Raw genomic sequence first — 24,696 nt, 5'->3', positions numbered from 1 at the left:
ACGGAGTTAATGTTTCCAACCATAAAACTCCTGCTCACATCTATAAAAGAGTCATGTGGATTCAAACTTTAACTGTGTCTTCTCCACAGATGCTGCCAAACCTGCTGAGTTTTTATTCCAGAATGTCAGCATCTACAGTTGTGTTGCTTTCATAAGGTATCAGACCAGACTCGGTTTCAGTAACAGAATAAAGGTCAGCACGGTCTGATATCAGAGACAAGAAAGGGACAAAATGAAAATTAAAATGGAGGTAAGCATTCTGAGTTGTTGAACTCCATATCGAGTTGAGAGAGCTTCAGTGTGCTGAAGCGCAAGGTGAGGTTCTATACCGCCAGCTTGCATTGGGCTTCACTGCAGTTTTGGCATGGATAGAGCGCAGAAGATCACGCGTGAGATCAAGATGGTGAATTGCAATGGCAAGTAACAGACTGGAAGGTTGGAGTCACACTTGATACAAAGCAGAGGTGTTCCACAAAGCGGGCACGTGGTCTGCATTTGCTCAGCGGAGAGGAGACTGTCTTGTGAGCAGGGAATGCAGGAGACTACATTGAAATAAGTGCAAGTAAATCGCTCTTTCACCTGGATAGAGTGGTTGGGACCTTGGACAGTGGGGTGAAAGGGCAGATGTTACAGCTGTTGAATAGCTGTCGTAATGAAGGGATGAAGTGTTTGGGTGATAGGGAAGTGGACCAGGTGCTGTGGAGCGAACAGTCCTTGGGAATGTCGACAGGGGAGAGGAAGGTAAGTTGGGTGATGAAATCTTGCCCAAGGTGGCATAGGTAGAGCACACAGAAGGATGCAGCACAGGAACAGACCCTTTGGCCCATCAAGTCTGTGCCTATCTTGACCAACCACTTATGTCCCTCAATTACCCAGCTTAAGTGCAGGAAATGGGTCACACATGGCTGACAGCCCTGTCAACCACAGTATTGGGTGGGGTGTGGGTGGTGCAGCCATCAGGAGAGGATTACAAAACATCTAATGGGGATTTAGCCACTGTGGTGTGAGTCACAACCAAAGGGAGTGGTTCGGGCCATTGCTGCAGGTACATTTTTGGGGAAAGTGGCTGAACTTGCAAAGGAGAGAAAAAGGAATTGCGGGTTGAAAGAGGAAGGCTCTAAGGAGGCAACCAGACCGGTCGAGCTGACTGACTTGTTTCTGTGCTGCACAACCTTGATAATTTAATAGTTTTTTGCCTTCACTTGTGCTGTTGTCACAAATGAAGCTGCACTGTGACCCCGTGACACCTGAATAAAACCGGTCTCCAGCGAAACAAGTTAAAAATGTTGAGGCAGAGGGCAACCTCCGCAAACGCTTGTTCCTGCACTAATTTCAGAGAACGTACTATCTGTTCTGAAGACTGAGAGTTTGTGGCGTGCTTGGACCTTGTGGCAAGGTCAAGAAGAGACTGAGAGTACAACCGATTAACACTGCATTGACAGGAGTGTTTGTCTTGGTACTCAATGTATATTCGTGAATTTAACTTTGCAAAGCAATATTATCATATAAATTGCTGGGAAAATTGGTAGCAATATGATGTGTAAACTGCAATAGAGGGACATGGTTTGTTTTTCATTAACAGTGCAGAGCCAGAATGGCACAAGCTTGATTCAGTGTCCTGGGAATTGGCGCACGCGGGGAATCTGTTGTTGTGCCTCCAACTCTGTTCCCCGGCCATTGACTTGATACCTGGCCAAAGTCTGTGAACGGTTCAGACAGTTGTCAGCCTTGAAGTGATACCTGATGCCAAGTTGAGTTCTGACCATGCTTTCATCACACCAGAAGACTGCTACTTCCAAAGCTACTGCTACTGAACTTTGACAAAGGGTCATCTGGACTTGAAGCATCACCTCTTCCCTCTCCTCACAGATGCTGCCAGATGTGCTGAGATTTTCCAGCATTTTCTCTTTCGGAATCTGCTACTTCCACCTCTGTGAAGTTGCTCAGCTGTGCCCCTACCTCAGCTCATCTTCTGCTGAAATCCTCCTCTGTTGTCCTGTTCCCTCTCCACTCTTGACATTCTCGAAGCCAGCCCACCGTCTTCCACCTTGAGTAAATTTGAACTCATCCAAAGCTATGTTGCAGGCTTAGAGTTTGGACCAAGCGCTAGCCATCCATCATCCTTGCACTCGTTGGCCAAGTGGCTTCTCCTGCACCAACACCTCTGTTTTTAAGCTCTCGTCTTTGCTCTCTCCATCGCTTTGCCGCACCCTGTCTGCAACCTCCTCCAGCACTGAGGCTTTCTGAGATCTCTCTGCTCTTCCAGTGATTTTCCCCATACGCACCTCTGGCACAGTGGTTAGCACTGCTGTCGCACAACACCAGAGACCCAGGTTCAATTCTGGCCTTGGGTCACTGCACGTTCTCCCCCGTGTTTGTGTGGGTTTTCTCCGGATGCTCCAGATTCCTCCCATTGTCCACAGATGTGTGGGTTAGGCTGATTGATCATGCTAAATTGACCCCTAGTGTCGGAGGGGGGGCAGTAGGATAAATGTATGGGGTTATGGGAATAGGGCCTGGGTGGGATTGTGGTCAGTGCAGACTTCATGGGCCGAATCAAGTCCTCCTGTATTGTAGAGATTCTACGGGATTCTACTTAAATCACTCCAACATTGACAGTGAACTGTGCGCTTTCCAGTTCCCCACCCGCTCCCTAAAATCCTCTTGTGTTTACCAACTATCTTGTGTGACTGGATATCCAATTTGTTTGCCAGAGTTAAGAGTATGTTCATTATATTGTTAAGGTGGAGCATTGTTTATTAAGTACACTGATGAGGCTGAGACATGGGGTGGGGGGGTGCGCGTTGGTGTGTGGGAACAGACATCTGTCATTCTGCATTCTGTTGTACAAACTCATCATCAAGTGAAATATTGGTGACTCGCTTCAGACCACATCGACTGGCTTTGGGATAAGAATAACAGAGTGCTCCTGTGGAGTGCTTTAGGAGTTGTGTCCAAGGTGCTAAAAAATCCAAATTGTTAGTGTGTAAATTTGATGATAAAACTTAGCGGTGGAGCCACAGCCATCTGTGCTAAAACAGGAGCAAAAAGTCTTGAGCGCGTGGGTTGTACTTCCAAGTTAATTTATTAGTCATGAGTGAGGCTTACTTTAACACTGCAATGAAGTTACTGTGAAACTCCCCTAATCGCCGCACTCAGGCGCTTGTTCGGGTCAATGCACCGAACCAGCACGCCTTTCAGAGTGTGGGAGGAAACCGGAGCATCCAGAGGAAATGGGGAGAACGTGCAAACTCCACACACACACACACACACACACACACACACACACACACACACACACACACACACACACAGTGACCTCAGCTGGGAATCGAACCCAGGTCACTGGCACTTTGAGGCAGCAGTGCGACCCGCTGCTGCCACCATGCCATCCCGGATTTCAGTGAAGGTAAATCCATTTCTTCTGAGTAGAAAGTGGTTTTTGTAGTACGTCAGTCAGCATCTCATCCCTGAGATTCCATCTGCCGTCAAGCAATCTTGAATCATAGAATCCCCACAGTGCAGAAGAGGCTATTCAGCCCATCTAATCTGACTCTCTGACAGAGCACCTTTGCCAGGCCTTCTCCCTATCCTCTAACCTACGCATCTTGGGACACTAAGGGGCAATTTAGAAGGCCGATCCACCGAACCGACCCTTTGGAGTGTGGGAGGAAACCCATGCAGTCGTGGGGAGAATGTGTGAATTCCACACAGACAGTGACCTGAGGCCGGAATTGTACCTGGGTCCGTGGAGCTGTGAGGCAGCAGTGCGAATCACTGTGCCACCGTGCCACTCTCTCAGAATCATGGAATCCCTACAGTACAGGAGGAGGCCATTCGGCCCATCTCATGTGTATCAACAACAATCCCATCCAGGGTCTATTCCCACAACCCCACATATTTACCCAGCTGATCCCTCGAACCTGTGTTTTCTGGGACACTTTAGCATGGCCAATCAACTTAACCCGCACATCTTTGGGCTGAGAGAGGAAACTGGAGCACCATATTGTTACTGAAGAAGGATTTAGGGCTGAAATGCTGACGATATTTTCTACCCTGCAATGCCTGATTTTCCAGCAACTTAAAAAAATCATTCTTGAAAATATTTCATCAAAATGACATCTGAACCCGTCTTTCCAAGACATTGGCAGATGCAAAAAAGTGAAATTTTTGAGTGAGCTTCTCGGAAAACAGAATCCGGAATTGGCACCTCTCAAGTGAATGTGCAGCAAGAGCATTGGGCTTCTGAATGTCTGAGGGGATTTGATGGTCTTGTATTATTAATCCAGAACGTCAGCTCACGTTTTGGGGACCCGGGTTCGAATCCTGCCACGGCAGATGATGAAATTTGAATTCAGTAAAGAAAAAAAATCTGGAATTAAGAATCTACTGCTGCTATGAAATCATTGTCAATTGTCAGAAAAACCCATCTGGTTCACTCATGCCTCTTTAGGGAAGGAAATCTGCCATCCTTACCTGGCCTGGCCGACATGTGACTCGAGAGCACAGCCATGCGATTGTCTCTCAACTGCCTTCCAAGGGCAACTAGGGATGGGCAATAAATGCTGGCCCAGCCAGCGATGCCCGTATCCCAGAAATGAATTAAAAAATGCTTTGTAGAAATGATTGTCTCTGTTTATATCATGTGAGGTTGGAATAGGAAGATTGAATGTGCTGCCAATTCGATCAGAGAGCTCCAGACTTTGAGAGCAAGACCTCCTTGTCTTCCTTTCCAAGTTTGGGCCCCCATCCCGTGGCGGGGAGCTAGCAGTCTCTGCAGAGTTGATTTGCAGAGAGAAGTGGCAATGTCCAGGCGATGCCTCTCCTCTGAAAACTCCAGCCTCAACCACATGCCTCACAGGCATAGCCTGTTGCCACTCGTCTTTAGTGTGCCTGAGAATACGGACACAAAAACACCTATAGATTCCTACAGTGCAGAAGGAAGCCACTTGGCCCATCAGGTCTGCACTGACCACAATCCCACCCAGACCCCATCCCCATAACCCCATGCACTTACCCTAGCGATTTTCCCCTCACACTCAGAGGCAATTTAGCATCGCTAATCCACCGAACCCGCACATCTTTGGACTGTGGGAGGAAACCGGAGCACCCGGAGGAAACCCACGCAGACACGGGGGTTGGGGGGGAGAATGTGCAAACTCGACACAGACAGTGCCCCAAGCCAAGACTCGAACCCGGATCCCTGGGGCATTGCTAACCACTGTGTCACCATGTTTAACCGCAGAAAGCCAGTAATATCTGTGCCTTTCATTCTCGGTCACTGACTGCTGCTGTGGGGGCTGTCCCAGAGCTGCAAGCACAATCTGTAAAGCAAACACTCGGATCAGTTCAGTTTAAAATAAAGTAGGGGGTTAAACCCAAGGATTTAGTGGTGCTTTGTGCAAGGGTATATGATGACTAAAATTAATACCATACCAAGACCTCAGTGTTCCAACCTAAGCAGCCAAGTGCAAGATGTACCTTCTGGATGTTTGTCAAGTGACTTCCAAGCTTGACAGCCAGTTCTTGTTTGGCTTGTTTAAAATTGGGTTTGTGACTTCACACGTGGACAGTGCTTATTACCTAGCTGTTAAGTTGAAATCTCTTTGCTGGTGTGTTTGTTGAATGCTGACACGCCTATCATTCAGTGATAGAACAATTCTGGAATTGGGTGTATTGCAATAAAATTCTGGTTGTGCAATGCCAGTTGTAACCATAGTCTTTATATTGGAATCCTGTGTACAGGGTGCAGATTTCTGGAGATGAGACGTTTGCTATCCTTCAGTCCATCAAATTTCATTTAGGTTTTGTGTGGTATTATTTACAACAGCCTTGATGGGAGCTTGTGAATTGGCCTCCTTATCTGTAACTCAAGCCTTGACTTAATTCGTGCCATAAAGAGCACTTTATTTCACTCTGTGGCCAATTTAACTTCTTTCTTCATTGAAATGGTTATATTTAATTTTCATTTCTACACGTGGCAGTCTGATTGTTCAGTGATAGAAAACTGCTGGAGTCAGTTCTCTGAGCTTATAAGTGAACAGGAGATTTCATTGTTGGTCCAGCACCATCCTCAAGCCGGGGGGAGATTCAGGGGGTTAGTGGGCAACGGGCAGGAAAGTGGAGTTGAGGCCATGTTCTTGAATGGCAGAGCAGGCTAGAGGGGCCGAATGGTCTACTCCTGCTGTGAAATCAAATGCTTAAAAAAGGCAGGCTGTTCCATGTGCTTTGGCGAACAGGATTCTGGAGTTTATCAGGGTTAGTGGCAGCAGAGTATATAAAGCCAGAGCTTCAGGAGACAAGAGAATCTGGAAAAGACAGGAGTGGGACTGGAAATAAGTGAACTCCAGAGAGCAGCATCCACCACAGCAAGCTCTGCATAATGTTTTCACCCACTATTAACAGTGATTGGGGTCCCTGTTCTGCTGTGCGTCTTTGGCAATCACTCACTAACGAGTATGATTGTCCACCTGAGAAATTCTGTGTTACTGGTCATGTGTTGCGTGTTGTCCTTGCACAGCTAACAGGCTGGACTCTAGAGCAGTATCTCTGTTTCTGGGAGTAGAATTAGCTCTGGGACTTTTAGGTCACGAGCATTCTTTTCTCAGCCTCCTTTTCTCGGCCGCCTTTTGCCGTTGGGTGTTGGCAAAGAATTGTGTCGCAGCTTGTGGAAGTTGCTGCAGCATGGTTTCTCCTGAGCAAAGATCTTCCAGGCATTGATGTATATGTTGTGTTTCTTGAGGTGAGCCTTTAGGGTGTTTTTGAAGTGCTTCCTTTGCCCTCCTTTTGTCTGGATGCAGAGCAAGGAAGATTTGCTTTGACAGTCAGGACTCCAGCATTCAGAGAGTTGGTTCCAGATAATCATGGACTTGATGCTGGTGCACTTGGCCCCTTCAAGGATGCCGATGTTACTACGCCTGCCCTCCCCGCTGACGTGGAGAATCCATTTTGGACAACATTAATGGTCCCTCTGAGGCTTGAGATGGTATCTGTATGTTGTCCAAGTTTCTCGACAAAAGAATTGGAAGGATGATGGCTTTGTACATTGGGATCTTCGTACCAGTATGGATCTGCGAAGATCTCATCCTTTGGCTTCCGAACGTGGCTCAGCTGCGATGTTGGGGTTGCATATCAATGTTAGCCATGGATGAGATGTGAAAGGTTACCTGAAACAGAAACATTTGCTCATGATTAAAAATGCAAGCTGCTGAAAATACTCAATGAGACAGGCACAATTGGCAGGAAAAGGCATTGTGTTTTGGGGTGATAACTGTTTCGTCGGAACAGATGAGGTGTTTGAGATGAAGCAAGTTTTAAGCAATTCGAGAGACGAAGAATGGGCACAGAGGAGGAACAAGCTAATGGGAAGGTCTGAGAGAGGGTGGAAGAGGCAAACGTTTGATTACCTGACCAAAGGTATGAATCTTAGAATCCTGCAGTGCAGAAAGGAGGCCGTTTGGCCCATCGAGTCTGCACTGACCATAACCCACCCAGGCCCTATCCCCATTGCTCCCAGTTAGTCCCCCAGAACTCAAGGGTAATTTATTTTATTTGTCACAAGTCAGGCTTACAATGCAATGAAGTGACTGTGAAATTCTCCAAGTTTCCACACTCCAGCACCTGTTCGGGTCAGCGTACCTGGCACGTCGTTCGGACTGCAGGAGGAAGCTGGAGCACCTGGAGGAAATCCACGCAGATATGTGGAGAACGTGCTGACTCTGCACAGCAAGTGACCCAAGACCGGGAATCAAAGCTGGGTCCTGGCGCTGTGAGGCAGCAATGCTGACCACTGTGCCACCGTGCCACCCCATGGTGCAAGGCAAAAAGGAACAGCAAATAAAAGAGTTAAAAAATGGGACCTGAGTGATGTGTCAATGCCAACAGCAGAACCACATTTGCCTGTGACTGGTTAAGGTTCTTTCGTGGCTGTCCCATCATATAAAAGCATTTGTCGTGCTCTGTGGTAACTCGGAGAAGCTTCATGGTCTGATGATGGGTGATTGATCTGAAACATTATCCCTGTTCCTCTTTCGACTGTGCTGCCAGAGATGATAAGTCTTTCCAGTTTTTGTTTGCTGTGAAGAAGTCTTGTTTGGTTGTTTCTGTTTTGTTGTGTGTGAAACTCCTGAACTGATGGAGTTGGGGCATTGCAATGAAGTTTCTGACTCTGAAATGTTCACTGAGCATGACACTGCTGGCAATGAGAAAAAACTGAAATGAATGATTGCATATTGTCTGAAAGTTATTCAGCTCCCCTGAGGTGTGGTGCTCATGGTTAGGTGGTTGGTCATGGCAAATTGCCCCTTTAGTGTCCAAAGATGTGGAGGTTAGATGGGTAATGTTTGGGGTTACGGGAATAGGGTGGAAGACAGGGTCTGGGTACAATAATCTGCCAGAAAGTCACTGCAGATTCGATGGGCCAAGTAGCCTCTTCGGCACTCTAAGTTCGATGATTCTGTTGTAAGAACCCTTGCAAGAAGATGTAGGAAATGTGTCTTTATTTACCATCGGTAGGGCAGTGACATTTGTGACAATCACACCACTACTGCCATTGGTCTCTGATGCCTCAGTGTAATATCACGAGACTGGTAATTCAGGGGCCCAGGCTAATCCTCTGTGAATCATAGTTTCAAACCCTACCAAGGGAGCTAGTGCGACGCTAATTTCAGTTCCAATAATATGGAATTGAAAGCAAGTCTCTGTGATTTGATTTATTATTGTCACATGTATTAGCGGACAGTGAAAAGTATTGATTCTTGCGCACTGTATGGACAACGCGTAAAGCGAAGGAAAAGAAAATGCAGAATGTAGTGTTACAGTCATAGCTAAGGTGTAGAGAAAGATCAACTTAGTGCAAGGTTGGTCCATTTAAAGCTCGGTTCCAGAGGCACTCAGGGTGAGCAGCAAATGCTGGTCTTGCCAGCGATGCCCACATCACATGAAAGAGTAAAGTCAGGATTCCCAGTACCGTTTGCCATTCAGTGAGCTCGCATGTGAGTGCAGATGAGGTGCAGACCAAGTTAAATTCATTTTGTCAAAGCATCTTCTAAATCTCAGATATCTAGGCTCTGACATACAAATAATGGCACCTTGGTGTCAGTCCTTCATTAAGGAGCTTGCAACTGCAGTGATAAAGGAAAACCCTTTGGCCTTTTGAAGTTGTTTTTTTAACCAAGCACCTTGCCGTGTTTTTGTGCACAAAGGTGTCGAAGTGTTCCGTGCTGCAAGATGTTCTATAAATAGATTTAATCAGAAGATGAATTTGCAGCAGCACACTCCAAGGTTGATATCACCGACTTAGTAAGCAGTCTTTGAACAGAGTTTTCAATCTCAGTATTGAACTGTTGGAGACACAAACTGGTCTCTCTTCACTTGAATTGAATCCTGACACTGAATTCAGTTGAATCTTTTTTTTATTATTGACAGACACTGCTGGAAATATTCAGCAGGTCAGGCAGCATCAATGGAGAGAGAGATTCTGACCTTTCATCAGAACAGTAATGAAGCAAGGACAGAGGCTGGGGAAGGGGACACATGAAATTCCACAGGTGCAGCATCGGAGGTGGAAGTCTGAGATCATAGAACCCCTACAGTGCAGGAAGAGGCCATTTGGCCCATTAGGTCTGCACCGACCACAATCCACCCAGGCCCAATCCCCATAACCCCATACACTTAGTGCCAGGTGGGCTAATGAGGCTAAGGGGCAATTTAGCACAGCTAATCCATCTCACCTGCACATCTTTGGACTGTGGGAGGAAACCAGAGCACCCGGAGGAAACCCATGCATACACTGGGAGAATGTGCAAACTCCACACAGACAGTGACCCAAACCAGGAATTGAACCCAGGTCCCTGGCGCCATGAGGCAGCACTGCTAACCCACTGTGCCACCGTGCCTCGCTTAGGAATGAAGGGAGTCAAAGCCATCAACCAATCTGTATTTGGTCCTTGCAGTTTCATGTCCATCTATGTCAGATTTCTAGTGACTGCAAGCAGTATTTTGCCTCTTTATATCTGGTGACTGCTATTAAATTCTTGAAAGGCCACGCAAGCATGTTTTCAGTCCCAGTGTGCCATATGTTCCGTATTTGCAGAGCTCCAAGTCAACACTGTGGGTGGATGAGCAGGAACCAGATCCCATTCTGTTTGATGCTGAACACATTGGATTGAAAACCTTCTTGTACGTAGTGATATCTCCACTTGGAAGGAAAATATTTTGAATGGATGTGGAAATGCTTTGCTCCACCGCTGCACCTGAGAGCGCAAGTCAGGCACGAAGGTCAGGGTGTGAGTCAATGTTTCATTGGGTCCTTACAACAATGGCACGGTGGTTAGCACTGCTGCCTCACAGTGCCAGGGACCCAGGTTCAATTCCCGGCCTTGGATCACTATCTGTGTGGAGTTTGGACGTTCTCCCTGCATCTGTGTGGGTTTCCTCCCACTTTCAAGAAATTCAGGTTAAGTGGATTGGCCATGCTAAAGTGTTCGTTAGTGGCAGCAGGGTAAATAGGTGGGGTTGTGGGGATAGGTCTTGGATGGGATTGTGGTCGTTGCAGACTTGATGGGTTGAATGGCCTCCTCTGCACTGCAGGGATTCTGTGTTCAGGCCCGACTTTCAGTTGAAGAATTGAGACCCCTATCATGGTGTGGTTTGAAGGAAAACTGTTTTGTGCCAGTTAAGGTAGAAATGTACCCAAGGATAGAGATGTGTGAAGTCTACATTGCAAAAATAGAACATTTCATTTGTATAATTGCAGTGCTGATATCGGGGAAATATGACAAGTGGTGAGGTGTGATCATTCGACCAAGTGATACCTGACTGGACTGAGCCTGCCTTCAGTTTGTTGGCTTGGCTTTGGAGCTGAAGGAGCCCTTTTTCCCTGATGGTAGCAGCGGTGTGGTGGCATGGAATTTTCAAAATCCCAGTTTGACTGCACAAGCCACTTGTGAGATTGCATTTCCGAGGAGCATTTTATTGTCCCTCAGTTGGATGATATGGAACAGCTTGCCATGTCATTGGGGCGCCATGCGCAACTTAAATGCCATTCCTTCAGGTTGTTGAGATGCCGGTGTTGGACTGGGGTAAACACAGTAAGAAGTCTCACAACACCAAGTTAAATTCCAACAGAAACCTGTTGGACTTTAACCTGGTGTTGTGAGACTTCACACTGTGTTCCTTCAGGTATCAGGACATTATCATATTATTGGAAATTGGCAGAAGTCTAGCTAAGCTGTGTATAAAACAGCGTGGCTCTGATTTAGTTTGATTTATTATTGTTGCATGTAATGGGATATGGTGAAAAGTGTCATTTCTTGCACGCAATGCAGACAAAACATCCTGTCCATAGAGTACAGAGGGGAGAAATAAAGAAGAGGATGCTGAATGTAGTTTTTCTGTCACCGGGTGTAGAGAAAGATCAATTTACTGCAAGGTTGGTCTCTTCCAAAGTCTTGACAGCAGCAGGGAAGAAGCTGTTCCTGAGTTGGTTGGTATGTGACTTCAGACTTTTGTATCTTTTTCCCGATGGAAGAAGGTGGAAGAGACAATGTCTGGGCTGTGTGGGACCCTTGATTCAGCTGGCTGCTTTTCCGAGGCAGCGGGAAGTGTAGCTAGAATCAGTGAATAGGAAGCTGGTTAGCATGATTGACTGGGCTACTTTGACAACTGTTGGTAGTCTGTTGCGGTCTTGGACTCAGCTGCGTGCAACAAGAAAGAATGCTTTCTATGGTGCATCTGTAGAAATTGGTGAGAGACGTGGTATGCGCGCTGAATTTCCTTAACATCATTTCATGTTGGGCTGTTATTTTTCATTGCTTCACAAGTGAGTTTCTGTTCACGTTGATTTTTGTGTCTGCTGTTTTTAACGCAGGATTGTCTCCTCCTACAGAGGAACACTCTGTTTTCCCCTACTTGAGAATTAGAGACTGATGTATTCCCTTGTGTCTTCTCATTGCAGGAATCTTTGCTTACCTGAACTACCATGTGCCCCGGACAAGAAGGGAGATCCTGGAAACTCTGATTAAGGGACTTCAGCGTCTCGAGTATAGAGGATATGACTCTGCCGGTAAGTGCTCAGGTTCTGGATTGCTTGCGGGGAGGGAAGGGTGTTGTGTTGGCCACTTAGACCTGCAATTCTGGGAGCATGGGCTGGCGGCATCCAAATGTTGTTGCTGCTTTCAGCATGACACGTGGGCTCACACAATCAGTCCCCAGCAGCTGCAGGAGAGCAGAGCATCATTAAAATTTGTCCCTGAAACACAATTGATTAGAACGTTCTTGAGCAATAAATGCCTCTTTTTACAAATTGCCACATCAGAGCACCCTAAACCTGGGCAGGGGGTGGGGGGTGGCAGCGGGGAGGCATTCCAGAATGAATACCTTCTGCTTTTATTTTTCTTCTCAACCGTCCCCCTCCTACTTCATGGGCAGCATAGTGGTTGGCCCTGCTGCCTCACAGCGCCAGGGACCCAGGTTAGATTCCCGGCTTCGGGTGAGACTCTGTGTGGAGTGTGCGCATTCTCCCCACCTCTGCATGGGTTTCCTCAGGATGCTGTTGTTTCCTCCCACACTACGAAGATGTGCCAGTAAAGGTGCATTGGCCGTGCTAATTTGCTCCTCAGGGTCAGGCAGATTCGGAGGTTAAATACATGGCGTTACGGGGATGGGGCCCGCCTGGGATTGCTGTTGGTGAAGACTCGAAGGGCCGAATGGCCTCCTTCTGCACTGTAGGGATTCTCTGACACAAGAAAGTATTCAGTCATTTTAGATTGGTGTGTTTTTTCCAAAATTACCTCGATGACGAGAATTATAGAAACCTTACAGTGCAGAAAGAGGCCATTTGGCCCATCGAGTCTGCACCGACCACAATCCCACAGCCCCATATCCCTACATATTTACCTGCTAATCCCCTAACTTCCGCATCTGAGGACTCGAAGGGGCATGGCCAATCAACCTAACCCGCACATCTTTGGACTCTGGGAGGAAACCCACGCAGACACAGGGAGAAGGTGTTAACTCCACGCAGACAGTTGCCCAAGGCCAGGAGTCAAACCTGGGTCCCTGGAGCTGTGAGGCAGCAGTGCTAGCCACTGTGCCACCATGCCACACAGTCTTCTTTGGGGTCATCTGCTTGTGAGTTTGTTTTGTGTTGTTTTTGACAAAGTACTCCTTTTTCCTTGCTCCAGGTGTTGGAATTGATGGTGGAAATGAGAAGAACTGGGAAAACAATGCACGTCAGATCCATCTGATCAAGAAGAGTGGCAAGGTCAAAGCACTCGAAGATGAAATTGAAAGTAGGTGTTTTGGTGTGTGTACGGTTCACTCAGTGGAGGCTTGGTTTGCACAGAGTAGCAGCTAACCAGTGGAATGAGCTATGGTTGTCACCCACTCAGAATGTGTGATAACCATGATGACCATTAGGGGAGGCAGTGGCCTCATGGTATGATCAACAATTATTAATCCAGAAACTCAGCCAATGTTCTCAGGTCCTTGATTTGAATCTCAAATGGCAGATGATGGAATTTGAATTCAATTTAAAAAAAATCTGCAATTTAGAATCTAATCATGGCCATGAAACCATTGCCAATTGTCAGAAAAGCCCATCTGGTTCACCTAATGTTTTTTAGGGAAGGAAATTTGCCATCCTTAACCGGTCTGGCCTACAGTGACTCGAGAGCTACAGTGAAGTAGTTGACTCTCAACTGCTCTCGGGCAACTAGGGATGGGCAATAAATGCTGGCCAGCCAGTGTCCCATGAATGAATACAAAAAAAGACTGGAGGACAAACACGGGAGGCTGTGCCTAATTGAGTCGTCAGTTGTTCTTTCTCAGTGCCATCCTTCGCAGTGTATCAGATTGTCTCCCTGTCCTGAAGTGGATCCCTCTGCTCCTTTTGATGTCAACAGTTGTTGACATTCCAACCTGGTGGTCCATTCTAATAGCTAATCCACCACAGCATTGGCTAAGGTCAGGGGTGGGAGCCTGCCTGCTCGTAGAAGTAGCAAATATTAAACGTGATTGCTTGTTTCCGTGCTCTCAGACATGCGTGTTGGCTGGAAGAGGCAGAGCTGTCTCTGCTCAAACATAATCAGTTTCATAGAATCATAGAATCCCTACAGTGCGGAAGGAGGCCACTTGGCCGATCGAGCCTGCACCAACGACAGTACCACCCAGGCCCTATTCCCCTACATATCTACCCTTCTAACCCTCCTGACACTGAGGGACAATTTAGCATGGCCAATCCACCCAACCTGCACATATTTGTCGTGAGTGAGGAAACCGGAACACCCAGAGGAAACCTACATAGACACAGGGAGAACGCACAAACTCCACACAGTTGCGCAAGACTGGGAATCAAACCCAGGTGCCTGGCGCTATGAGACAGCAGTGCTGACCACTGTGTTGACCTTTGCGTTAGGATTCGCCAATTGCGATAATCCTGCACTGCTCAACCTGTTCTGAGAGAGAAGGAGAGATGACCTTCGTGAAACATGTCAGACATGGAGGGGACTGGACAGGGTAAATGTTCCCCTTGTTAGATTCAGCAAACTCTGCTAGGTTTGCAAAACTCGGACACAGAGAAGCCTTCTGTTCCAAGATAATTTTCAATTAAATATGGCAAGCTTGTGACACAATGCTTTGCCACCTTTTTTCTCTCTCAGCAAGCATTGTTGTACCTCATGCTGGATAACGCCCATTTACATTCATTGGTTAGTTGGACGCGTGTTACAGAGGTGGTTAACACAGATTAGCTCAAGATTTCTGATTGCAGTGTGAGTATTAGCAGCATGTCCCATCGTTTATGCAGTCAATAATTAGCAGTACCCCAAGTTTCCGAGTAGGTACTGTTCGTTCTGCACCCACACCCTTGTGGGAGAGACTCAAACTGAGAGGTACAGTTTAAGAATAAGGAATCTCCCATGATGTGATGTGGAAAATTTTTACTCAAGAGGAACTCTCTTCCTCAGAGACTGGTGGAGGCAGCATCATTGAATATTGTAAAGGCTAAGGTCGACTGATGCTCTTGCCAGTCAGGGATCTTTGAGGGAACAGAAGGAGAGGTGGAATGTAAAGTTGAGCCCACAGTCAGGTCAGCCATCTTCTGGTGGAGCAGGATCGAGGGGCTGAATGGCCTATTCCTGCACCTGACCCAGAATGCACTGAGCCGTACATGACAAAAACATTTTCGCAATTCAGTCAAAGGTAGTTCATTGGCTGTCAAGTGCTTTGAAATGTCCAGCGGCTGTCGAAGTACCCTGTGAGTTTCATATAGGGCGGAAAGGTATCTGTTGAGTTACCTTGTTATTACTTGTACTGTGGGGAAGAAAGAAGCAGCCCGGGGGCTATCTCCCCTGACTAACGACTGATCCTTGGCCAAAACCACCCATGTGTGGATCCCCGCTAAGCATTGGATCAGTCTCAGGTTTACAGCTCTGCCTGAATTTAATTGCAGTGCTGATGTACATTGGAGTGGTACGTACACTCAGGTATAAAAGAACTGCTGGTGACCACTCCTCACAGGGAAGATCAAACTGAGATGAGATTCAGATATTTAAAAAAACGAATTACCAAAATGGATCTTCTGGTTATTAAGTAAGGAGCCCAAGTCGATTATTTCCTGAAGCATTTCATCTGAGAGCCAGAATCAGCTGAACTTGGACATGACGAAGCAAGAAGCAGGAATAAATCATGAAGCAGGGATGTCCTGAACTGATTGAGACAGGAATCTAATTAAAAGATTCGCATGACAGTGCGTACAGGATCAGCAAAATTCACATCTTGCATAGATCTCTTATCCTGGACTGATAATGCGATGTGAGAATGTGATTCTACCTCTTCCCACTCTGTTTCCCTCTTGTGTTTCCCCACAAGATCAAGAGGCCAGAAGGACAGGTGACTTTTAATGTGATTGACTGGTGAAATTCCAGGTTATCCTGTATGATGACAAGAAAGCTATTGAAACGCAAAACCATTCTGAATCTATAGAGTATCCAACCTGGCTGGGCTGGGCTGACGCACAGTTAAATCAAAACTAATCTTCCAGTGTTTCTGCTCAAGTGATAAATAATCAACACAGGTCATATTTTGCTCTAAATCACAGAAAAGCATGAAGAGTGCCCCCTGCCGTTCACTCGAGCAGCTAGTCCCTTGCCTGAAATGGTTTTGCACATCTGTTCCTCAAATTTGTTTACGTTAATGCCCAGCCATTTCCGTTCTCTCTTCTAAACAGAGACTTTATTGAATATTAATGTAAGGTGTTGGGCGAAGATTTTTTGAGAATCCACAGCAGATTGTGTATGTGTGTGTGCGTGAAGTAGCTCAGAATGATCTTGACTTAGGAGATCTCATTGAGACATATAAGATGATGAATGGGATGGATAGGATAGAGGTGGAGAGACTCTTCCCGCTCAAAGGACAGTAGGACTAGGGGGCACAGCTTCAAGATAAAGGGGGGTGCGGTTTAGAACGGAGCTGAGGAGGAACTTCTTCACTCAAAGGGTGGTGAATCTCTGGAATTCTCTGCCCGTTGAAGTGGTGGAGGCTGCCTCGCTAAATATTTTTAAGATGCGGGTTGATGGGTTTTTGATAAGCGAGGGGATTAAGGGTTATGGGGAGAGGGCGATAATGTGGAACTGAGCCACGACAGATCAGCCATGATCTTATTGAATGGCGGGGCAGGCTCGAAGGGCTAGATGGCCGACTCCTGCTCCTATTTCTTATGTTCTTATTATCCCAATGTCCATCCCTTCCAGAGCAAGAGTCCATTGATTTCGATATTGACTTTGAGGTGCATCTTGGCATCGCGCACACACGTTGGGCAACTCATGGTGTCCCAAGTTCTGTCAACAGTCATCCTCAACGCTCTGATAAGAGCAATGGTAAGTTTTTACCTGATTTGTAAACAGTCCTTTGGAGAACGCAGTGCATTGCTATGATGGCTTATGCCAGGAGCTTTGGAAAATGGCAAGATATGGTTTTGTCTCAGTGTCTCTTTCAAGGTAACTTAGTGCAATGTTGCTGCATCTTGGTGAGAGAAGACTGGCTTCTGCAATCATGTATCCAGACCCAGGGCCACTCTAAATCAAGTCAGACTGACCTTCTCCACAGATACGGTCAATGGAAACGCGACAATTTTTCTGTCCCATGCCTCATGTTTCTTTCACTGTCAGTGCTCTTGACCACTGGCTGTGGACCAGAAGCTGTGTCCATCCTCAAACATGGCCAGCTCTTGTTTTCATCGATGATACTGACACATCAGTGCCACCTTCCTGACAAATATTCATTTGAGGAAGACATGCGTTAGACCAATGTGTTTATTGAAAATCTTGTAAGTTCAATTTGAGTCGCATTTAACAAGTTTCAAAGAGTCGTAGAGGTTTACAGCATAGAAACAGGCCCTTCAGCCCAACTGGTCCATGCTGCCCTTTTTATTAAAGCCCTAAGCTAGTTCCAATTGGCAACATTTGGCCCATATCCCTCTATGCCCATCTTAGCCATGTGACTGTCGAAATGCTTTTTAAAAGATAAAATTGTATACGCCTCTACTACTACCTCTGGCAGCTTGTTCCAGACACTCACCACCCTCTCTGTGAAAAAATTGCCCCTCTGGACCCTTTTGGATCTGTCCCCTCACCTTAAACCTATGCCATCTGGTTTTAGACTCCCCTACCTTTGGGAAAAGATATTGACTATCCAGCTGATCTGTGCCTGTCAGTTTCTTGAGATCCACATAAAATTTCTTGGTTTTTATAGAATCATAGAATCCCAGTAGTGCAAAGGAGGACATTCGGCCCATCAATTCTTCAACTATCATAACCTCACCTTGGCCTGTTCCCATAACCCCACATATTTACTCTGTTAATCCCCTGACACTAGGGTCAATTCATCATGGCCAATCGACCAAAGCCGCACATCTTTTGGCAACTTTCAAATTCACCTCTTCCTAATTGAGCACCCTCTTCCCCCACCTTATTTGAAACCATGTGCCATAAAGTTCCAGAGAAGAAGGTGCAAGTGGCAGTTCTCTGGCTCTCCGAGCCTTCCCAGTGTGGACAAGTGGACTGAACTTGAACTTCAATGATAATGCCTTCCTCTTATTTTTCTTCATGTGGGCAAGACTGCCCCTAAGAAGTTATTGCTCATCTCTGGATGTGAAGAATTGGTAGTGCTGTGAGTTGTCTTATTGGCTCACTACTGCTCTCATGGTAGTGCTCCTTCTTGTTGTCTTCCCACTACAGAGTTCAAAATTTTGCTCCCTCTCTGCGTTGAGTTCATTTTGTTCCCATGTGGTGGGTCAGCTCAAAAGTGCGACCCACTTTTTCGGTTCCGAGAAAGTTGTGGCTAATCCAGTATTGGTGGACACATAACTTGCAAATCAGCAGACTGCACAAGGTGACCAGCCTGCCATTCGTGTTGGTACCACAGAAAATCCAAGAATTGATGTTGCCAAGGCCAGATTTGAAGCAGGTAGCAGCCTGCCGCGTTGGAAACAGAGCAGCAGGGTTCGGCTGTTCAGCTTTTTGAGCCTGTTGGATTGTTCAGTCAAGTCAAGGTTGATTTCTATCTTGACTCTACCCTCCCCATTTGATAGAAGAACATAAGAAGTAGGAGCAGAAGGAGGCCATCTAGCCCTTCGAGCCTGCCCCGCCATTCAATAAGATCATGGCTGATCTGAAGTGGCTCAGTTCCACGTTCCTGCTTTCTCCCCATAACCCTTAATTCCCTTGTCTACCAAAAACCGATCTACCCGTGTCTTAAAATATATTTAGCGAGGCAGCCTCCACCACTTCAATGGGCAGAGAATTCCAGAGATTCACCACCCTTTGAGTGAAGAAGTTCCTCCTCAACTCCGTTCTAAACTGCTCCCCCCCTTATCTTGAGGCTGTGCCCTCTCATCCTGCTGTCCTTTCTGAGCGGGAAGAATCTCTCTCCCTCTACCCTATCCATCCCTTTCATTATCTTATATGTCTCTAAAAGATCCCACCTCATCCTTCGAAACTCCAACGAGCACAGACCCAGTCAACTGAGCCTCTCTTCATAGTCTAACGCCCCCCATCTCCGGTATCAGCCTAGTGAACCTCCTCTGCACTCCCTGCAAGGCCAAAATATCCTTGCACAGGTGTGGCGACCAAAACTGCACGCAGTACTCCAGCTGCAGCCTCACCAATGCCCTGTACAGTTGCAGCAAGACCTCCCTACTTTGATATTCTACCCCCCTTGCTAAAAAGGCCAGCATCCCATTCACCTTCTTGATCACCTGCTGCACCTGCAGACTGGGTTTTTGCGACTCGTGCACAAGGACCCCCAGGTCCCTCTGCACCGTGGCATGCTGCAGCTTTTCGCTCTTTAAATCGTAATTCCTCCTACTATTATTCCTGCCAAAGTGGATAACTTCACACTTGCCAACATTGTACTCCATCTGCCAGGTCCTCACCCACTCGCTCAGCCTATCTAGATCTCTCTGCAGACTTTCCACACCCTCCGCACAATTTGCTTTTCCAATCATCTTTGTGTCATCAACAAATTTCATCACCCTACACTCAGCCCCCTCCTCCAGATCATCTGTACAACTGGTAAATAGCTGAGGCCCCAGCACCGATCCCTGCGGCACTCCACTCGTTACCAACCGCCAATCAGAATAGCACCCGTTGATACCAACTCTCTGCCTCCTATTAGACAACCAATCCTCTATCCACGCAAAGACCTTACCCCCAACTCCATGCCCCCTAACCTTCTGAAGGAATCTTTTTTGCAGGACCTTATCAAACACCTTTTGAAAATTGAGAAACACTACTTGGCTTGGCTCTGCGTCCATTTATAAATTTGCCTGCCAAGCATCCATGTATTTTTCTGCGCAGAGATTTCTCCACACTGACTGCCCTCTGTCTAATGACCTGTTTCTTAATTTATCTCCTGAAAGACCCATTCTATCTTCATGGGCATCCCCAAAGCCACAAGAAGAAAGGCTAAGTAGAGAGAAACCCATCAATTCTTTTCAAAAAACCTCAGTCCAGTCACTATTTAAATTTGTACAATCCAGTCAATGCAACCCCAATTTAGGACACCTCTCCTCACAGCCCTAACCTTTTGGTAGAAGTCTAATAAAGACAGTAAGTCCTTTCAAACGTACTGTGGCCAGAACTGCAAACAACACTCCAGTTATGGTCCAACCAACACTTGCGCCTCTCTTTTGCAAAACCTGCAACCTTTTATATTCCAATGCTCTGGTTATAAAGTCTTAACTTTCCATTTGTCTCTTCAGCTGGCTGAGGCTCTTGAGTTAATATGTGAGAAGGCCCCTTTCAATCTCTCCAGACTGTTCCTCATCTTTCAGTATTTGAGTAAGACTTGAATCTATCCTTTTTTGGTCTAAAGTTGGTTGAGTTAAAGTCCATTTGCCGCAGTTTTGTCCACTCACTGAATGTATCATTGTCCCTTGGGAATATCAAGCTGCAGATTCATCTGCAAACTTGACGTGACCGTTGGATCTGATGAATGACTCGTTGAATGAACAGTTGAAACCTCAACACAGATCCTTGGGAGTCATCGCCAGTCATTTCCTTCCATGTTGAGTACACACCCTTCTCCCTGCTAAGTCCTCCCATTTAACCCATCTGTGTCCACCCATTTGACCTATGGTTATGTGCGTTAACCTGAACAGGCGCTAGACTGTGGCGACGAGGGGAGTTTCACAGTAACTTCATTGATGGATTAATGCAAGCCTTATTTGTGACGAAAAATAAACTTTAAAAAAATCTCCAAACCGTGTCAATAGATTTCCTCCAGTTCCCTGAACTCTTCTTTCAGATGGCTTTTTCTTGATTGAATGCCTTCTGGAAATCCAAATAAATGAGATCCATCAATGTCCTCCTGCCTACAGCTTCAGTTACATTATGTTCAGTTCCATCTGTTTGCTGTGATTTACCTTTTCCAAATCCGTGTTGGCTCTCTCGTATCATCTGAAATGTCTCCAAATGCTGAATCACAGTATCCCTAATTATAGATTCCAAGTATTTGCCGTGAGAAATGTAGCCCAACAGCTCCATAATTGCCTGGTTACATCCTCAACTTTTCGCAATGATGAATTTCTTAGAAACATGTTCACATGATGCTTGTATTCTTTGTTCCAGAGTTTGTTGTTATTCACAATGGCATCATTACAAACTACAAAGACCTAAAGAAATTCCTGGTGCGTATACAACAAATTATCACTTCCAAAAATGGCTTTATTTGCTTATATTAACTGAGAATGAGTACTTGTTCGTTAGGGGGATGGTAGCGTCGTAGTCAGGTTAGTGGACAAGTCTCCCAGAGGCCTGGGCTAATGTTCCAGAGACATGAACATCAATTTATTTTAATTCATTTGTGGGACGAAGGGCGTCACTGGCTGGATAGTATTTGTTGCATATCCCTAGTTGACCTTTGAACTGAGTGCCTTGCTCGGCCATTTCAGAGGGTAGTTGAGAGTCAACCACGTTTCTGTGGCTCTGGGGTTGCATGTCAGCCAGACCAGGTAAGAACGGCAGATTTCCTCCCCTAAAGGAACCAAAGTGGGTTTTTCCGGCCATCAACAATGGTTTTGTGGTCATCAGTAGAACCTTCATTCCAGATTTTTAAAAATTGTATTCAAGTATCCATCATTTGCGATATCAGGATTCGAACCTGGGTCCCCACCGTATTTGCTGAGTTTTTGTATTAATAGTCTAGCGATAATTCCAGTCGGCCATCACCTACCCACCACAGTGGAGAGTTGATGGCCTTGTTGTATTATTGCTAGACTATTACTGGCTGAGGGAATTTAAGATAATTTAACAGAGTAATTGAAAGTAAATCTGAAATAAATTGATGGTCTCATAAATAATCAGGAAACCACTAGGTTGTTGTTTAAAAACACCTGTTCTCAGATGCCCTTCATGGAAGGAAATCCGCCATGTTTGCCTGGTCTGGCCTGTAGCTGGTTCCAGACCCATAGCGGTGTGTTGGACTCTTACCCAGCTGTGAAATGGCCTGACAGGTTTGTCAGCCACCCACTCCTCCTGACTGAAGGACAGTTCGGGACTGACAATAAATGCTGGCCTTGCCAACAAAGCTCTTATCCCGAGAAGGAACAGAAAAAAAGCATTCTCGTCCCCACCAATTGGACAGTTCCCCTTTATCCCAGATAACTCCTTACATTGGGCAAACAGTGCGAACCTTTGCCATAGGTGCCAACTCCCACAAAACAAACCTTATTTTTCTCTGCATGGCCCCACACTTAAACACAACACCGTGTGAAGAACTTGCCAGTTCACACTCTGCCTTCAGATGACAGGTGGAAGTGACCTTTCCAGGGTCGCAGCCCAGTTGTTGTGAGGTCCACAACACCCTGACAGCAATACGAGTCCAAATAGTCATGGTGTGTTTGGCCTTCACTTGGCGTTATCTGTTGCCGAGCCCAGATGAGGAACTCAGCAGAGAAGTTTGGCTTGTTTTTAACTGGAGTTCAGACGAATGAGGGGGGCGGAGAGAGAGACATCTGATAAAATTCGCACAGGGCTGGACAGGATAGATGCAGGAAGGATGTTCCTGATGGTGAGGGAGTCCAGAACCAGGTCTCACAGTCTGAGGGTACAGGTTAGACCATCTGGGACAGAGATGAGGAGACATTTCTTCACCTAAAGAGTGGTAAGCCTGTGGAATTCATTACCACAGGAAGTAGTTGGTGCCAAAACATTGAATGTATTCAAGAGGCGGCTGGATATAGCACTTGGGGTGAATGGGATAAAAGGTTATGGGGAGAAAGCAGGATTAGGCTACTGAGTTGGATGATCAGCTGTGATCATGAATGGCTGAATAGGCTCGAAGGGCCAAATGGCCTCCTCCTGCTACTATCTTCCATGTTTCTGTGAGAGGGGATTTCCCTGAGGTCATTGCCAGTAATTGACTTTGCAGTGCAGTGCAGTGGCCAGTGAGCTGTGGTTATTGACTGGTTGTGTAATTTGGGCAAAAATGCGCTGCAGTAACCAGCAAAGAGGTGATGATGATAGAGTCTGCGCAGGCTATTTGAACGATGCGCGGGCTATTTGAATGACATGCTGGCAAGTGCCGATGATGAGCAGTTGTCAATCTGTGTTCAAGCAGCTCTCCCTCTTTCTCACAGGAAAGCAAAGGTTATGAGTTTGAATCAGACACTGACACGGAATCTATCGCAAAGCTGGTCAAATACATGTATGATAACCGCGAGAGTGACGACATCAGCTTTGCCACCCTTGTGGAGAGAGTCATTCAGCAACTGGTAATATATTATTCTGTTCTTTCTTCTTAGTTTAGAAGAGAAATGTGTCCATGAATTGGATAACCAAACCAAACCAACCCTTCCAGATCTCCCTGCAGATTCCTCACCCACTGACGTTATAAATAACCTTTCATCATACTTACGAATATAATTGTTTCAAATTTGTATTTAACTCTTGCAATTTTCTATTGTGTGCCATGAGCACACACCTCACTTCACTTGCCCTCGTTTGTTGTTTATTTATTAGTCTCATAAGTGGGCTCACATTAACACTGCAATGAAGTTACTGTGAAAATCCCCCAGTCGCTACACTCGGCGTCTGTTTGGGTGCACTGAGGGAGAATTTAGCATGGCCGATGCACCCAACCAGCATATCTTTCGGACTTTGGGGGGAAACTGGAGCACCCAGAGGAAACCCACGCAGACATGGGGAGAATGTGCAAACTTTGCACAGACAGTGATCCAAGCCGGGAATCAAATCCGGTTCCCTGGCGCTGAGAGGCAGCAGTGCTAACCACTGTGCCACAATGACACAGTGCTGAATAATAAATTCAGGACATTTCACCTGATGGAATATGTCTCCTTCCAGTCTTCGGTTATAAAAATTCTGCTTACTGGATTCCTTAATCATGTGGCATAAAAATAAAAAGAGCAAGTAACAGCTTAGGAACAGGCCCTTCAGCCCACCAAGTCTGTGCTGACACAGATGCCTCTCTAACCTGATATTTCCTTACCTCTACATGGTCCATGTCCCTCTATTCCCTGCCTATTCATGTGTCTATCAGATGCCTTTTGAGCATTGTTATAGAATCTGCTTCCATCACCTCCTCTGACAGTACATTCCAGCCATTCACCACCCTCTGTATGAAAAACTTGCCCCTTGCATGTCTTTTCAACTTTCCTCCTCTCGCTTTCAACCTGTTCCCGCATAATTGACCCTTGGATCCTGGAAAAAGACTTATTATCCACTCTATCCAAGCCTGTCATAGAATCTGCAGTGCAGAAGGAGGCCATTTGGCCCATAAAGCCTGCATCAACAACAATTCCACCCAGACCCTATCCCCATAACCTCATATATCTACCCTCTTAATTTCCTGACATGAAGGGGCAATTTAGCATGGCCACTCAACGTTACCCACACATCTTTGGACTGTGGGAGGAAACCAGAGCACCCAGCGGAAACCCACACAGACTCAGGGAGAATGTGTAAACTCCACACAGATAGTGACCTGAGGCTGCCCCCCCACCCCCCCATGTTCCAACGCTCCGATGAAAACAATCCAAGTTTGTTCAACCTGTCTCGATAGTCTCAGACATCCAAACCAGGCAACATCCTGGTAAATCTCTTCTGCACCCTTTCCAATGCATCAACATGATTAAAACGTGAAGGATGTTGGAAAATCTTGACATGGAAATAGCCGACT

General features: G+C 46.3%; 1 protein-coding gene across 4 annotated transcripts in view; it reads left to right on the top strand.

Moving 5' to 3' along the window:
• The window catches only part of gfpt1 (glutamine--fructose-6-phosphate transaminase 1), an 88,777-nt gene that overhangs the window by 9,115 nt on the left and 54,966 nt on the right, over nucleotides 1-24,696 (top strand). For all 4 annotated transcript variants that reach the window (XM_080216804.1, XM_080216803.1, XM_080216802.1 and 1 more), the window contains exons 2-6: nucleotides 11,957-12,064; nucleotides 13,185-13,292; nucleotides 16,752-16,877; nucleotides 21,129-21,187; nucleotides 23,138-23,272. In XM_080216804.1, the coding sequence (XP_080072930.1) occupies nucleotides 11,957-12,064; nucleotides 13,185-13,292; nucleotides 16,752-16,877; nucleotides 21,129-21,187; nucleotides 23,138-23,272 (536 nt within the window). The remainder of the gene's footprint in view (nucleotides 1-11,956; nucleotides 12,065-13,184; nucleotides 13,293-16,751; nucleotides 16,878-21,128; nucleotides 21,188-23,137; nucleotides 23,273-24,696) is intronic.

Source organism: Carcharhinus amblyrhynchos, chromosome 34 (assembly GCF_965287045.1).
Source record: "Carcharhinus amblyrhynchos chromosome 34, sCarAmb.v2.hapA, whole genome shotgun sequence".
NCBI lineage: Eukaryota > Metazoa > Chordata > Chondrichthyes > Carcharhiniformes > Carcharhinidae > Carcharhinus > Carcharhinus amblyrhynchos.
Note: the sequence above shows the minus strand (reverse complement) of the source record. Positions and strands in the feature narration are given on the sequence as shown.